Genomic DNA, 17,215 nt, shown 5'->3' with positions numbered 1-17,215 from the left:
TAGTAAATAAAGACCCTAAGCTATATAACTGTTATCGATCATATTTTAGTGTTTCCATCCCAAGATTTCCACATGTTCTTACACATGTCATCAACTGTCATCTTCTCGCATGGGTTCAATTTGTGATGAATGTTTATATTTGCGGGGTTCTACTGATCCACTTCTGAATTACCCATTTGCCCCTCAGGAGACACAAAATGATTTTAGGGTGAGGGAGGTGCTGCTAGAAAAGGGACTTTGTGGCCAGGCACAGTGGCTCACGCCTGTAATCCCAGCACTTTCAGAGGCTTAGGCGGGCAGATCATGAGGTCAGGAGATCGAGACCATCCTGGCTAACATGGTGAAACCCTGTCTCTACTAAAAATACAAACATTAGCTGAGCATAGTGGCTTGTGCCTGTAATCCCAGCTACTCGGGAGGCTGAGATAGGAGAATTGCTTGAATCCAGGAGTCAGAGGCTGCAGTGAGCCGAGATCATGCCACTGCACTGCAGCCTCAGCGACAGAGCAAGACTCTGTCTCAAAAAAGAAAAAGAAGAAAGAAAAGTGACTTTGTTTGGGCTACCTGGCAGCGGATCCCAAGATAATGATTCCAGAGCAAGTTGTTTACATGGAGGTGAAGAAAACACTACAGGGTGTGAGGTTGGGAGAAGGCAGCCCGCAAAGAAGGTGTTATTAAGCAAGTCCCCACATGGGCTGTTAAACCTTAATCCCACGGAGGAAATCCTGGAAGCCACCAGATAACACATACTTCAGAGTTACCCAAGCTGAGGCGAGAGTGAGCTTGAGAAATAATATTGCACCAACATTCACCAGTCAGCCATTGAGGACTGCTCCTGGAGATTTTATAATAACTCTCTGAACTTTCCAGCCTGCCTTCTGGGCAGGCAAAACGGGCATCTGTACCCAGAGAAAGTCCCTAGGCAGAGAAGTGCCATGTGGGCAGTTGGCAGTCAGGCTGGTGTGCACTAAAGTAGTAAGGGCTGGGGGAAAAGAGGTGAGTACTAACTGAGTTCATCTGTGATTCAGGAAATGCTTACCAAACCCCAAATTAATTATTTTTAAATAACCTATGATCTATTGACTTGTAAGAGTGCAGAAATTTAAAATGAGGCTACATTATTTTAAACATGCTCCTGTTTCACTTTTACTGATCAATAAACAGTAAGTCCTTGGTAAAGGGCAAGGACCCAGAGGCTATAGTTCCAGCCCATTCTCATATCACAAGACATGTCACGGTCTATATAAAATCAAACAACAGCTAACCCCATCTCTACTAAAAATACAAAAAAATTAGCCGGGCATGGTGGCACACACCTGTAATACCAGCTACTCAAGAGGCTGAGGCAGGAGAATCACTTGAAACCCAGTAGACGGAGGTTGCAGTGAGCCAAGATCACACCACTGCACTCCAGCCTGGGCGACAGAGTGAGATTCTGTCTCAAAAAAAAAAAAATCAAACAACAGCTGATGGTCCTTTCAATTCCATTTCAGATCACTGGGGTAAAGTGTATTAAACAACAAATTGATTCAAATAAACAATAGATGTGGCCATTTATTTAGAGCTGGCTGGAAAATATAAATGGCCACCTATCGATGTTTTTCTGCTTTCTCTTTATCAGGACTTGAGACCAGGAGACGTATCCAGCAAGCGGAACCTCTGGGAAAAGCAATCTGTGGATAAGGTCACTTCCCCCACTAAGGTAATCCATTGGGAGGACTAGTATTTCGGAGGTTTGTTTTCCTGATGTATGCTGTAGTATAATGTCCTGGAGTCAGATGAGAAATATCGCTGACCTACAGATATTTGTAGGTCTGCACACTCATCAGTGTCTAAAAGACCAGTACATAACACAGTGAAAGGAAAAGTGCATTGCAAGTGTGTCAGTCATACAACATCAACAGCCCAAATCCATGGAATGGTTCTCAGTAAGACATTCTCAATACACCACAGTGGTAGGAACGTTGGCAGCAGAAGCCTGCATGGGATACTATGGTCTACGTTTCCTTACAACGTCCCAGCTTGGTGCCACAGTCATTTAAAGATCACTTGGGGAAAACATCTGTCTCCCTGAGTGTTTCCAAAACCGCTTTCTGGAACCATTTTAGATTATATTGCCACTGCCAGCAGCCTAAGACTCAGGGTTGCTATGGCAAAAAAATTAAAATAATATTCAAGAGTAAGGCAACCATTTAATACCCTATGAAAATGAATGGCTAAGAATGACTGGGTTCCTCTTACTTTTAGTCTTCTAGTCAAAGGATATGGTCATTCTTCAGAAAGGAGGCTCTGAAGAACATCTAAATGATGCTCAGACTGCAAATGGGACCCTTTGTGGTACAATGAGCTCATTCAACTCCCAACTGTAGCCTTTCCCCATTTCAAGTAATAGACCTAGTCTTCTCCTTCAATAAAAAGAAAATTAAAAAGGAAGAAACTGGAGACGGACGATAAGCAAGGTTAGAACAGGCTGCTTATGGGCTGATTTAAACAGAAGCACTTCTTAAGCAAACTCAGGACTAAAGAGCACATCAAAGGCAACTAGAGAATCACTACAATTCACTGCAGTGAGAGAATTACCTTCCCTTTCCTACTTTCTACATGTTCTTAGTTCTGATGCAGCTACCTAAACATATTACCCCACCTTCACTATTAGCTATGCATTATGCTTTTATTCCATTGAAATTCATTAGCCTTTCTAAGTCATTGCTACACATATGAAAAGTGCCTGCTGGTAATTATCACATTGCAAACTACTAGCGCTAAGTGAGCACCCCACTGTATGCCAGACAACCTTCTACCTTCTTACCCTCCATTATTTCATTTGATCCTCCAGTCACCATGTGAGGTGAGTAGTGTATCATACGCATTTTGCAGCTGAGAAAAATGAGGCACTGAAAGATGAAGTAACTTTCTCAAAGTCACACAGTGAATAAGTAGCATAGCCTGCATTGATACTCCAGCAGTCTGATCTAAGCCTACATTTTAACCATTATACATGGTACTTTCGTTTTTAGGATGCTATTCACGAGAAAATGTATAGTTGTTCAATTCCTTCTATAATTTTCTCTTGGTGGCAGGGGAGAAAAGAACTTTTTTTTGTTATTTTTTAAACAAAGAATGAGCTTGTTGACCTAAGCCTTTATGACCATTCTAGCCTAGTCTATTAGTGCATTGCAGGTTTGTCAGCCATGCAGTGTAAGTAGCCCAAACCCATGGAATTGTTCCCAGGAAGACATTCTCCATATACCACTGTGGGAGGAACGTTGACAGCAGAAGGCTCTCCTCTCAGACCTCTGAGAGGTATCTGACCTCTCAGAATGGCAGTCCCAGTGTTTATGAGTCCCAGAATGAGTCCCTGAAAAGGGGATGTCAGCTGGCTATAGACCATCATCACTAGTATAATAGTGGATAACATTCCTCCTGGATAACATTCCTCCTAGCCAGAGCTCTGGAAAGTAGAACAAAGATGATATAAAATGGTCAGACTCAGAGAACATCACTCACATACAAACATGAATGGTATTCCCTGGAGTTATGTAGCACCAGTTATGTAGGCAGTACAAGGTAGGAGGGTGACAGTGTGAGTTTTCACATGCCACTAACCTCTTTCTACAGTAGTAATAATATAACCACCAGACGCAGAACTGAGTTTATGAGGTAGCAGATTAGGTAGCTCTTTTGCTCCAAAATGTCAAACTCATTTCTTGTTACTCAGTCATTCCTTAGAAATGAATACAATGAACACCCTTGAAAACTTGAATTCACAATACTTTAAGATTTCTTAATAGCTTGGCAAAAAATTTTAGCAACTAGTTGAGGGGGAGAGAATGGTATAAGAATAGGACTAGAGGTGAGATCAGTCTCGTGGGGTAGGAGTGTAAGAATAGGAGGGAGAAAATAGAGATTGCTAGATTAAAAATGGGAGAAAACTAAAGATAAACATCCTCCTTCACCATCATACATTGATGTGGCCCTCACTGAGCTATTCAGTCACTTGTGCCTGTTCTGGAATACACACTAGATTTTTGGCTCTTACGGTACAGTTTAAAAATGAAAAAAACAAAGCAACTTACTTGACTCTAAATGCTATGAGCAAGGCCAAAGGTTAAGACAGGAAAAGAGAATATAAAGAGAAAGACAGGAAGAGGGAAGTGAAAAAATTAAGAAGGAAGGATAAAATAAAAGAAGATCCAGCCGGGCGCAGTGGCTCACAACTGTAATCCCAGCACTTTGGGAGGTTGAGGCAGGCAGATCACTAGAGGTCAGGAGTTCAAGATCAGCCTGGCCAACATATGGGAAACCTCGTCTTTACCAAAAATACAAAACTTAGCCAGGCACGGTGGTGCACGCCTGTAATCCCCAGCTACTCAAGAGGCTGAGATGGGAGAATTGCTTGAACCTGGGAGGCAGAGGTTGCAGTGAGCTGAGATCACACCACTGCACTTCAGCCTGGGTGACAGAGCAAGATTCTGTCTCAAAAAAATTAAAAAAGTAAAATGAAAGATCATATTTGAATGGAATGCCAGTAATAATCCTCCCTTTCATAAATATTTATTACTGCCATACTTTTATTCCTTTTTCTTCTGACTATAAAAACTGCCTGAAACACTGCAGGCTGTCAATTTCAACTTCTCTTCTCTTGGCAGGTTTGAGACAGTTCAAGAAAGAACCCAAGCTCAAGACGCGGGACGAGCTCAGTTGTAGAGGGCTAATTTGCTCTGTTTTGTATTTATGTTGATTTACTAAATTGGGTTCATTTTCTTTTATTTTTCAGTATCCCAATAAACCCATGTATATTATCACTATATTTAATAATCACAGTCTAGAGATGTTCATGGTAAAAGTACTGCCTTTGCACAGGAGCCTGTTTCTAAAGAAACCCATGCTGTGAAAGAGACTTTTCTACTGATCATCGTAACTGTGTCTGAACAGTGATACCAACCACATCTGAAGTCAACAGAAGATCCAAGTTTAAAATTGCCTGCGGAATGTGTGCAGTATCTAGAAAAATGAACCGTAGTTTTTGTTTTTTTAAATACAGAAGTCATGTTGTTTCTGCACTTTATAATAAAGCATGGAAGAAATTATCTTAGTAGGCAATTGTAACACTTTTTGAAAGTAACCCATTTCAGATTTGAAATACTGCAGTAATGGTTGTCTTTAACAAAAAAAAAAAAAGGAAATGTACTGTTAAGGTATTACTTTTTTTCATGCTGGTGATTCATATCTAAATTACATTATTATGTTAGCTGACAGTGGTACTGATTTTTTAGGTTGGTTGTTTTGTGGATTTCTTTAGTAGTGATAGTAGCCTGAACCACATTTTAGATAACTCATGTATGTATGTATGTGCATACACATATACAAACACACTAATGGTAGAATGCTTTTTTATGTGCTAGACTATTATATTTAGTAGTATGTCATTGTAACTAGCCAATATCACAGCTTTTGAAAAATTAAAAAATCACAATATTGTATTAATATTTCATATTTGCCAATAGAAACATGGCAGATAGGTATCAATATGTTTTCAATGCCTGATGACCTATAAGAAGAACGTATTGAAAAGAAGAGAGATTAGAAGTGTCACAAGGAGTTGAAATTTTCTAAAAGACATAGTATTTAGTTTATAATTAAATGCATTCTTGAAGTCCAGTGTGAATTTTATTAATGCTATCATCTCGACCAAGCTCAAAGCCTACTTATTAGGAACAATGAAGTTCACAATAGGTCATAAGGTCTCTTCCTTTTCTAAAATTGAAAGACAAGAAATTTAGTGCCAATATTGTACAGATTGAAATTCCATGAGTCTCAACAAAGACTACCTTTAGCTAAATGTCTGCAAGCAGAGAAGTGAGCAAAATCCAGTGTTGAGGAGTCATGACAGTACTTTGATCTTTATATACTCTGAAACATTTCTTTAAATTAAACTTTTCTACCTTTATTTGTCATTGGTACTTGTAGTAAGTTGACAACGTGGTGAAATTTCAAAATTATATGTAATTTCTACTAGTTTTACTTTCTCCCCCAAGTCTTTTTTAACTCATGATTTTTACATACAACAATCCAGATCTTATTATAGCCTCTAAGTCTTTATTCTTCACAGTAGATAATGAAAGAGCCCTCCAGTGTCTTGGCAAAAATGTTCTGGTATAGCTGGATACGTACAGTGGAGTTATATAAACTCATACCTCAGTGGACTTAACCAAAATTGTGTTAGTCTCAATTCCTACTACACTGAGGGATCCTCCCAAATAACTATTTTCTTATCTACAGTATTCCTTCAGAAGAGCCAACCAGGGCAGGGCTGGCATGAGAAGTGACCCCTGCGTTACAAAGTCTATCTTCCTCAGAAGTTTGTAAAGAGCAGTTGAATCTTCTAGCTTTAGCAAACCTAGGCCAAAGGAAGGAAAGCCATGAAGAATGCAGAAGTCAAACACTCATGACAGAGTAGGCACAAGTCTACAATAAGCTAAATCAGAATTTACAAATACAAATGTCCCAGGTAGCATTGACTCCCATCGTTGGAGTGAAATGGATCAAAGTTTGAATTAAGGCCTATGGTGAGGTAACATTGCTTTGCTGTACTTTTGAACAAGAGCTTCTCCTGATCACTGTTATATATTTTTCTAGAAAATCTAAAGTTCAGAGGAGAATGTATCACTGCTGACTTTTAGTCCAATATTTGGATGGAGTTAAGTTTTAGGGTAGAATTTTGTTCAGTTTGGATTTAATCTTTTGAAAAGTAAATTCCTTGTTTACTGGTTTGACTATAATTCTCTGTTATCTTTATGAGGTAAAACTGCAAGCTGACTAGCATGTTCTGTGAATCTGCCATTCCTAAAACTTTTATAAACACTTGATATTTTTCACTGATAATTGATCGCTCCAATAAACATATATTGTGAGAACGCATCCACAATAAATGGAATTCCTTCCTGCAAAATGTCTTTGCCTCACTTCTTTTTATGTACAATATTGATACTGAGAAGTATGTCTATTGTAATAAAGATTATGGCACAGTAAAACCTATATTTCAGGTTGAGTCTTGGTTTCACTCTTTAAAGAAGAAAAGCATTTTCATATTTTTAAATTATCTAACAAAGTACAGAAAATTGGTTTTATGTTGACAACTGATCAAACATGTATGGAAAAGGTTGAAGAGGAATTTTGCAAATCCTTCCTAAAAGAAACTATCGTCGGGCACAGTGGCTTACGCCTGTAATCCCAGCACTTTGGGAGGCAGGAGGATTGCTTGAACCCGGGAGTTCAAGACCTGTAGGGTCCAGCCCCACAGGGTCAGTGGGTTTTTCTCCCCGTGTGTGGAGATGAGAGATTGTAGAAATAAAGACACAAGACAAAGAGATAAAAAAAAGACGGCTGGGCCCGGGGGACCACTACCACCAAGACGCGGAGACCGGTAGTGGCCCCGAATGCCAGGCTGCACTGATATTTACTGGACACAAGATAAAGGGGCAGGGTAAAGAATATGAGCCATCTCCAATGATAGGTAAGGTCACATGGGTCACGTGTCCACTGGACAGGGGGCCCTTCCTTGCCTGGTAGCCGAGGCGGAGAGAAAGAAAGGAGAGAGAGACAGCTTATGCCATTATTTCTGCATATCAGAGACTTTTTAACTTTCACTAATTTGCTACTGTGATCTAAAAGGCAGAGCCAGGTGTACAGATTGGAACATGAAGGTGGACTAAGAGCGTCACCACTGAAGCACAGCATCACAGGGAGATGGTTAGGCCTCCGGATAACTGCGGGCGGGCCTGACTGATGTCAGACCCTCCACAAGAGATGGAGGAGTACAGTCTTCTCTATATTCCTCCAGCGAAAGGCAGACTCCCTTTCCCAGTCTGCTAAGTAGCGGGTGTTTTTCCTTGATACTGACGCTACTGCCAGACCACGGTCTGCTTGGCAACAGGCATCTTCCCAGACGCTAGCGTTACCGCTAGACCAAGGAGCCCTCTGGTGGCCCTGCCCAGGCATAACAAAAGGCTCGCACTCCTACCTTCTGGTCACTTCTCACTATGTCTCCTCAACTCCTATCTCTGTATGGCCTGGTTTTTTCTAGGTTATAATTGTAGAGCAAGGATTATTATAATATTGGAGTAAAGAGTAATTGCTACAAACTAATGATTAATGATACTCATATATGATCAAATCTATGATCTATGTCTAATATAACTTCTTATTTTATATATTTTATTATACTGGAACAGCTCGTGCCCTCAATCTCTTGCCTTGGCACCTGGGTTGCTTGCCGCCCACAAAGACCAGCCCAGGCAACATAGCAAGACCCCTTTCTGTACAAAATAATTTAAAAGCCAGGCATGGTGACATACACCTGTAGTCCCAGATACTCAGGAGCCTGAGGCAGGAGGATCGCTTGAGCCCAGGAGGTCGAGGCCACAGTGAGCCCTGATAGCACCACTGTACTCCAGCCTAGGTGACAAAGTAGCTGGCAAAGAAGCTGGCAATAGAAGGAGCATGTCCAGTAACCGTCTTTGGTGAGATCACAGGGAAGGGGAACAAAAATTCAGACAAAGTCCTTGGTAGAAGTTTATTCTAGGCCTTACTTCCACATTAACTTAAAGACAAATGATTTCATTTCCAGTACATATTACTGTTTTGAATAGGAGAGTAAGTTAAAAAGAAAGAATTTAAAAAAAAAAGCAGATGCTTAAGCAAACCATTTCAATTTTACTTGGGCAAGTAAAAAATCCCTGTGAAGTCCCTTACCTTAAAATGATACTGATTCCAGCTAAGCTTCCGCTAAATAGTACTGCTTAGTATACAGCTGATCCCTGAAAAACACGAATTTGAACTATGTGGGTCCAAGTATACAGGAATTTTCTTCCACCTCTGCCACCCCTGAGACAGCAACTCCACTACACTCCAACCTGGGTGACAGAGCTGTCTTTAAAAAGAAAGAAAAACGTTAATAACCCCTCCTCTTCCTCTTCTTCCTCCTCTTCCTCAGCCTACTCAATGTGAAGACAAAGATGAAGACCATTATGATGACTTACATGTAATGAATAGCAAATATACTTTCTCTTCCTTATAACTTTCTTAATAACATTTCACCTTACTTTACTGTAAGAATACAATACATAATACATATAACATACAAAATATGTGCTAATCGACTGTTTATGTCATCAGTAAGGGTTCCAGTCAACAGTAGGCTCTCAGTAGTTAAGTTTCTGGGAAGTCAAAAGTTATACGCAGATTTTCAGCTATGTAGAGGATGATACCTCTAACCCCTGAGTTGTTCAAGGCTCAACTGTAGTTCATAACACAGACTTCTCGGTCCATGTACTTGCTGCTTACCCTGCCTGGCAGAGTCTCCCCGTAAGACATCCTGTGGTTCATCCCTCTGCTCAAATACTCCCTGGCCAGAGAGGCCTTCCCTGGCCATTCCATCTAAAACAGCAACCCTAGCAAGGCCCCCCACCCGCAGCACCCCCTATTCTCTTTTTTTTCCCCACTTGATTTCTCTTCATAGCAGTTATCGTCTGAGTGATATCATTTTTATTATCATCATTGGTTTGTTTACTCCCACCAGAACGTAACCTCCACAATAAATGTCTGGTTTTTTTCCTTGCAGTAGTGAACTGTCCCTAGTAGGCAGCAACCATCCTGTAAATTTGTTACACCAAGGCATGAGGATCCTTTGGGACCAGTAGTTTGAGCCTGCAGTCAGCTATGATTGTGCCCCTACACTCCAACCTGGGTGACAGAGCTGTCTTTAAAAAGAAAAAAAAAATTGCTAATAAAATAATGAATGAATATCATTTTCAAAGTTTTGCCAAATTCCTAAGTTTTTGGCCAGGCACGGTGACTCATGCCTGTAATCCCAGTACTTTGGGAGGCTGAGGTAGGCAGATCACTTGACACCAGGAGTTCGAGACCAGCCTGGCCAACATGGTGAAACCACGTCTCTACTAAAAAATGCAAAAATGAGTGGTGGTGTGTGCCTGTAGTCCCAGCTAGTGGGGAGGCATGAGAATCACCTGAATCCCGAAGGCAGAGGTTGCAATGAGCTGAGATCGCACCACAGCCCTCCAGCCTGGGCAACAGAAAAAGTGAGATTCTGTCTCAAAAAAAAAAAAAAAAAAAAAATTCCTAAAGTTTTAAAATTATGCACTAAGACCATTTTTCTTCCCATGGATTACTTGATATGTGATAATATAACTATTTTGACTAAAAATCATGAAACTTAAGTCTCTCAGCTCTGCCATTAATTTCTTGTATAACCTGGTTAGATCATTTCTCAGTTTTACCTTGTGCAGTTGACATCCTATGGCTTACAGCCATGACTAAAACCCAACAGAAAAACAGATTACATATATAAAGATTTCTCTGTGCACGTCACTTTTAGTGACTTATGTATGGCATAAAACAAGGTTCAACTATAAGAGCGACTTTTCAAGAGGTTGATCTAAGATATACTCTATTAATATTCTCTGGCCAAGGTCTAATCTGGAAGGTTCAGACTTTTAAACTGCTGACCTCAAAACACTTATTTTCAGAAACTTACAAAATACAAAGAAATTATATTAACCCATTTCCATGCTTAACCCATAGTGCTTTGCCCTTTATTCTACTTTCAAATTTGCTGCCATTCATTATCTCCATTTCTACATTATCACAAATCTCATGGCATATAATGCTTTGTGAAAAGTGTTTATTTACATTCTTATATCACCAAAATCTAGGCTTCTTTCCAGCTGTACTTGGAAAACTATTCCAAATACATTACATTACCCAGTAGAGCTAAAAATTAGGGAAAAAATCAATATGGGATGTTCATGAATAACATCTGTTAATTAAATGAGACTACATATAGTGATTTGCAGTGATCAGGAAAACAGTGTTAAACATGCTAGCTGACGATTGCTATAAAGAATCTCTGAGCTGATAATTTTTGAGAATTCACCCTAGTTCATCTATGACTCTCCATTTAGTATTTAAGGAGAAAAGCCTCATTTTCCAGAATCTAATAAAGAGAATTAATCACACAACTGTGTAGAATGGAACTCAGTCTGTATAAAAATCAAGACGAACGTACTTTTTAACATTCTAATATCTCCAAGGAGTAGTTTCAAGTACTGTACCCAAGAAGTCCAGGTAATTAATTTGTCCATTGTCACACTGTTAAAAGTCAGGTGGGCTCCAAAGTGCAGTCCTAACCAGCATGCCTCCTCTAAGGCAACAGTCGAAGTGCAGACTTCGACTAGGAATTATTAGCTGTCTGGCCTTCCACGCTCCTAAATTCTTCCGACAGACCCCAAAGCCTCCCAGACGTCCTCTCTGACCGCCCTGCTGCCCACCCCAAGTTCCCAGCATGCTCTGGGCTCCGACTTCCTGGGGCCAAAACCTGCGAAGGCTCCTTTCCTCCGCACTGGTTGTAGGTGATCTCCGAGAGTTGGTCGAAGTCTCGCGAGGGCGGACCCGTTGCCTGGTGACGAGAGTTGGGGGCGTGGCTGGGGCTGCGGATCTCCAGTAGTAGCGTACCCTCTAGCGGCTGGACCCTGGGTTCTCCGCTAGATCCCGAGATATTGTAGACGACTGGCCTGACCAGAGGACTCGGCCAGGATCTAGGTGCTGGCCCCAACGGGACGGTGAGGTAGGCAGAAGGAAGGCGGGGCGCCCCGTGCGGGAAGCGAGCACGCCCCGGAAAATGAGCGCTTCCCCACACCCTGGTGGCCAGGAGTGAGTGCGGGAAGGAACTCGGCAGCCTAGAGTTGTGGCCTCATCCTGCCTCCCGCCAAAAAATGCCTTGGTACTGTCGGGACGCGGCTGAGCGTGGACGCGCCCGCACCTGCCCCTCCTCCGCAGTGGTGGAAGACACCCGCGGAGCTCCGGTGAATAAGGGACTTCTCCTGAGGCCAGAGCTGTATCCGCAGCAGGTCAGCACTTCGTGTGCACCTGTAAGGAATGGAATTTACACCAGTCGGGTTTTGCAAATGTGGAGTTGTGATGCCCAGGCAAAAACTTCAGTTTCTTAGGACTGAAAGTGTCATCTATGAGACAGTCGGCTCCGTGGCATTGACAGTGATTTGCCATAGAGCTTGGACTTAACTTATATGTAGTCCACGCTGCAAAACACGGTTTCTGTAGAGAGGGGCGTAAACCAATAGATTTGCAATTGTCGAGTCCTTTGGTCTCTCAAGAACGATGGGAACTTGACAAGAAATTTCGATTATTCCCTGGTCTTAATATTAACCACATGGGAAGATACTTACATAGAATGGTAGTGGTCATTACCAATACAACTTTCTGGTAGCTATTTAGATTTCTAAGAATAAGAATAATATAAATGAATATTAGAACAGACAGTATCTACAGAATGATAATCAAAATGTAAAGTCTTGTCACTTGAACTTTTGATCAAGTGAAAATCAAGGAGAAAACTTAAAATTATATTGCTACATTTCACAAAGTGACTAATTTTTTAAATTCATTATCTTTTAATGCCTCAGGATCATTCTGAACTTGCTGTGTAGTATTGAATTGTAAATATAATAAAATGTGAATGACTTGACTGTATACTCTGGAAATTCCTTTTAATTAAATGATTTACTTGATTTGTCTGTTATTGTGGTTGTTGTCCCTTATAGTCGTGGAAAATTCCTTTAAATCTTTGAAATTGAAGGTGTTATTAGTTGTACTCTAATTAGTTTTTAGAGAAGACTGTTGTGACTGTTAAATACAATTGAATATATTTTTGAGTACTCATTTAATGTAGTAAACACAGCTTGAAAAGAAAAGCTGTCAAATAATTTCCTTAGAAATTGTTTTACAGCCCACCTGTGTATTACAAGAAATCTCAAGTCAAACACTGGAAGAGATGTCAGAAGATTCAGAAAAGGAAGACTATTCAGACAGAACAATCAGTGATGAAGATGAATCGGTATGTTTTCCTCAACTTTGTTTTACTTGGAGATAAAATTTGTATTATATAAATCCCCAATTAAAGTATTATAAAGTCAATTGGATATAAAAATCAATTGGATGTTTAAATTATTGTCATTGAAGTTGGGAAATAATTTGGCTGAAAAAGCTAAGCTATCACTGGGAACACTATGCCCTGTCTAGAAAGAGAAACTGTATTTGTATTTTTTTGAGAAAATATTTTAGCTAAGAGTCTTCTAGGTTTTATTAAAATTTGTGTATGAAATTATTAGTAGGGTTTTTAGGATTGGTGTCCACTTATTTTCTTATATGTGCTGATTGGATTGTGTTACATCATAGTATGAATCATAGTAGAACCACCGTGTTCTAACCTTGTTATGTATCACCAAAACAGTTTATTGTGGCTCTGATGTCATAAAAGAAGGGACATGGAAGGAGAAAAAGGGGTGGAAATGTAGTATTTAAAGTTCTTTAGTCTGTTTCTACTACATATTCTGAGATATTTCCTTCAAATTTTATTAAAGTGTAAATTATGTATGTAAACTAATGTCCCGAAATAAGCTCTTAAAGCTTACTTTAACCACTTAAAGGATTTACGACTTTCTGTGTTTTTCTTTTTGTTATTTATTTATTTTTTTTCTTGAGCCAGAGTTTTGCTCTTGTTGCTCAAGCTGGAGTACAATGGTGCAATCTCGGCTCACTGCAACCTCTGCCTCCTGGGTTCAAGGGATTCTCCTGCCTCAGCCTCCCGAGTAGCTGGGATTACAGGCATGCGCCACCACGCCCAGCTAATTTTTTGTGTTTTTAGTAGAAACAGGGTTTCACCATGTTAGCCAGGCTGGTCTCAAACTTCTGACCTCAGGTGATCCACCCGCCTTGGCCTCCCAAAGTGCTGGGATTACAGTCATGAGCTGCCACGCCCGGCCAATTTTATTTTTAATTTAAATTGTTTTCCCAGGTTTACCAAGAATCTTTAAACTTTATTCCTTCCATAAAGTCATTATTATGACGACACCCAGTGGAAGAGGAGGAATGAAGGATGCAAACTTTAAGGTTTCAGGATATTTGAAGTGTTGGGTGCATTGAGACCAGTAGCGGATAATAATCCTTTAATTTTCTCGTTTATTAAAGGTTAAAGACATATACTCAATCCCAAGTACTAAAATAGATGTAAAAAAATCTGGATTTGAAAACTGTTGGTTTTTTAAAGAGAAATATTTTTAAATTCTTATTTTAGGATGAGGATATGTTCATGAAATTTGTAAGTGAAGATTTTCATCAGTGTGCACTTTTAACAGGTTTGAACCTATTCATATAGTTTTTGTTTAGTATAAAACCTTGAGTGGATAAAAAAGAAGATGAGGAAACTAAAAAGTCAGATTGAATAATATAGGGAATGATTATTCTAGTAGATTGTGAAAGAAATGTATCCACTTGCAGAATTCAAACTTTTCAGGTTTGTTTTACGTAAACCTATTTTATATTAGAATATAATAAATGAAAGTGGTGATTATCTTATATTTAACAAGGATTTACCCTGTCATTTCTTTAATTGTATTGAGTGTATGACTCCAGTTATAAAGGACAGATTATGTTAGAAGTACATCTTCATTTAAACAAAGTATATTGCCTAAAGAGTCTCCTTAATAAAAAGTCATTCATTTGCAACTGAACATGTGTGTGGGCATCTTGATGTATACTTAATTTTTAAAGATTTATACTTAGAGTTGTACTTTCAAATGCTAAAATATCTTTACTCAATATTTACATATGTATCACAAGTACTCTGAAATTGAAGTTAAGGCCTTTATCTTTTTTTTCTTTTTTCTTTTACCACCATCCTAAAATAAATCTTCCTGTTTGAAATAACCACCATTCTCAGTTTGGTGTGTATCATTCTAGAACTTCTTCTTTGCATTACACATATCTATACCCATAGGCATAGAAATTTTATAGTATTGTTTTGTGGACTTTTCCCTGCTACCCTTTTCTGTTTTTTAAATTTTGCCAACCTATTAGAAGACAGGGGATAACTCCTTTAACTAGCATTTCTGGGATTGCTAGAGAAATTGAGAATTACTTCTACAGGCTTATTATCTACTCATATTCTTAGTTGGTATGAATTGCCCATTTATAGTAATCCCTTTATGTTGCTTCCTTTGTTTAGAGCATTACCAAAAGCACGATGTAAAACATTTAATCACCCCTAAGTGTTCCTGTTGTCTGCAGTAGATCCTCTCCTTCCAGGCTTCACCCCTGGCTCCAGACAACCAATTATTTGCATCTCCCCCCCTCCCCCATATTTGGCTTTTCTAGAATTTCACAAAACAGAATCATACATTTTGTGTTTTCTGTCATTTAGCATAATACTCTTGAGATTTATCCATGTTGTTGCATATATCAGTAGTTCCTTTTTATTGTTGAGAAGTATTCCATTATGTGAATAGACCACAATGTCTCCATTTAGCCATCCATTCATGCACAAATTGTTTCCAGTTTGGGGCTGTAATGAATAAAGCTCCTGTGAATATTTTTGTATAAGTCCTTGTGTGAACATGTTTTTATTTCTCATGGGTAAATCCCTGGGAATAGTATTGCTGGGTTATATGCTAAATATATACTGTATGAGAAACTGTGAATCTGTTTTCGAAAGTGGCTATATCCCTTTGCATTCCCAGCAATGTGTTATTTCTTCGCCAAGAATTCTTACGTTTTAATTTAGTACAAGTGTGTTTTTCCCTTACCTCATGGAGCAAAATTGTAACGACTCCTTTAAACTTCTTGTCCGATCGTTTTAACATCTGGGTTATCTTGTTGTTAACATTTGTTGATTGCCTTTTGCCCTGAGAACTGGTCCTATTCCTGATTTTCCGTTGTTCATGCGATGTTGTGTAGATTCTGGGTCAATGTATTTCTTCTAGCAGGCAATCAATCCAGTTAGGTTTAAACAGTAAGTTCTGGCACCCCTTCTGTGGATAATAATTCAGATCTCATTTCTCATCTCTAAGCCTTTGCTATGCTTATTTGTTTTTTTCCCATGCCAGTGTAGTTCAGGGGTTTTGAGACTTGTATAGATGGTTCAAAGCCCTGTTTAGTTCTCTTAAGTTTTCCTTGTATTGGTTTGGGACTATCTTGCACATGTGTAATTCAGGGATTGAGCAGAGACATTTGTGTGTGGGTTGGGGGGTGGTTAAAGTTTCAGTTAAGTTTTCATAGTCTCTGAGAGTATGTCTGCTTTCATAGCTCAGGGATTAGCCCAATCCTGTGGGCTCATACATAGGATTAGGAGATACCTTTCTCTGGTTCCTTTCTTCCCTTCAGGTTCCCTCCACACTATAAGGACCCCTTTTCCTGGTTCTTCTGTTAAGATTAAGACTGGTTTTCTGATTTGGAGAAGGAATTTTTTTTTATTTTATTGTGTGTGTACATATGTCATTTTTTAGTCATTCAGAATTTCTCAACCTCTACACTACTGACAACCCCACCACATTCTCCCATGACATCCTGTATATGCCTGCGTGATTGCCCTTGCCATATCGTATCACCTAACCCTTCCTTCCTTCTCTCTGTACTGAGAACGCCTTGATCTCAGAGGCTGTCTTATCAATGTTTGTATCTCTTCCAAGCACTGGTTCTGGCACATAGTAGGTAATTACTAAATAGGATATTATCATTGTTAGGGTGGTGTGACTAAATTATTCTGCTCAAGAGAAAAAGAAAAGACTACTCTCAAGCATTTTGGAATCAAACATTTATAATAAAAATAACCCCAAACTTTAGTAAATGGAAAAAAAGGACTCAGTTTCTATTTGAGATTTAGCCATTTGCACCACCGCACTGCTCTGTACAGCACGCTAGAGCAAACATTCATTCAGCACACTAGAGCAAACAAGGGGCTGGATTCACCTTCCTGTGGGAGTGCTTCTCTAAATTTTAACTCTACAGTCTGCTCTTGTTTACTTTTCAAATTCTTTGGATAGTTATGTTTTTGTATTTTACCTAGAATTTAGTTGTAATTAGTGAGAGAGAAGGCCTGTGTAAGACTTATGTTGCCACAGCAGGACTAGAACTCTTGTTCATTAACTTTTGATTGAATGACAAACTTACGAATTTTACATGTGGTTGCTGGATTTTATTGTCTTCAGTTAAAGAATGTTGAACTTTGTCCTGATAAGCAGTTGTTTTGCTTGTGGATCAGTTTCATTACTTTGAGGCTTGCCTTTCAGCTTTGTTAGAGTGTGTCCAGCCAGAACAGTCTTTACTCCAGGGCTGAGTTCATTAT

At 39.4% G+C, this 17,215-nt stretch overlaps 3 protein-coding genes across 17 annotated transcripts in view; 2 read left to right on the top strand and 1 right to left on the bottom strand.

Annotated features, from left to right (window-relative positions):
- CALD1 (caldesmon 1) overlaps positions 1–6,952 on the top strand; it is a 236,683-nt gene extending 229,731 nt beyond the window's left edge. For all 8 annotated transcript variants that reach the window (XM_033194671.1, XM_033194670.1, XM_033194675.1 and 5 more), the window contains 2 exons: positions 1,622–1,702; positions 4,650–6,952. In XM_033194671.1, the coding sequence (XP_033050562.1) occupies positions 1,622–1,702; positions 4,650–4,655 (87 nt within the window). In that variant the 3' untranslated portion in view covers positions 4,656–6,952. The remainder of the gene's footprint in view (positions 1–1,621; positions 1,703–4,649) is intronic.
- Positions 6,953–8,786: 1,834 nt separating this feature from the next.
- CYREN (cell cycle regulator of NHEJ) overlaps positions 8,787–17,215 on the bottom strand; it is a 188,927-nt gene continuing 180,498 nt past the window's right edge. Inside the window, exon 4 of the mRNA XM_033194683.1 lies at positions 8,787–8,819. Coding sequence (XP_033050574.1) covers positions 8,802–8,819 — 18 coding nt within the window. The 3' untranslated portion in view covers positions 8,787–8,801. The remainder of the gene's footprint in view (positions 8,820–17,215) is intronic.
- AGBL3 (ATP/GTP binding protein like 3) overlaps positions 11,452–17,215 on the top strand; it is a 142,667-nt gene continuing 136,903 nt past the window's right edge. For 6 of the 8 annotated variants that reach the window (XM_033194665.1, XM_033194662.1, XM_033194660.1 and 3 more), the window contains exons 1-3: positions 11,476–11,927; positions 12,824–12,931; positions 14,171–14,231. In XM_033194665.1, coding sequence (XP_033050556.1) covers positions 11,793–11,927; positions 12,824–12,931; positions 14,171–14,231 — 304 coding nt within the window. In that variant the 5' untranslated portion in view covers positions 11,476–11,792. Of the gene's footprint in view, positions 11,928–12,823; positions 12,932–14,170; positions 14,232–17,215 lie in introns of those variants that run through there. The other 2 variants (XM_033194661.1, XM_033194666.1) reach the window with 2 other exon arrangements.

This window comes from Trachypithecus francoisi, unplaced genomic scaffold (assembly GCF_009764315.1).
Source record: "Trachypithecus francoisi isolate TF-2019V2 unplaced genomic scaffold, Tfra_2.0 Lachesis_group4, whole genome shotgun sequence".
NCBI lineage: Eukaryota > Metazoa > Chordata > Mammalia > Primates > Cercopithecidae > Trachypithecus > Trachypithecus francoisi.
Note: the sequence above shows the minus strand (reverse complement) of the source record. Positions and strands in the feature narration are given on the sequence as shown.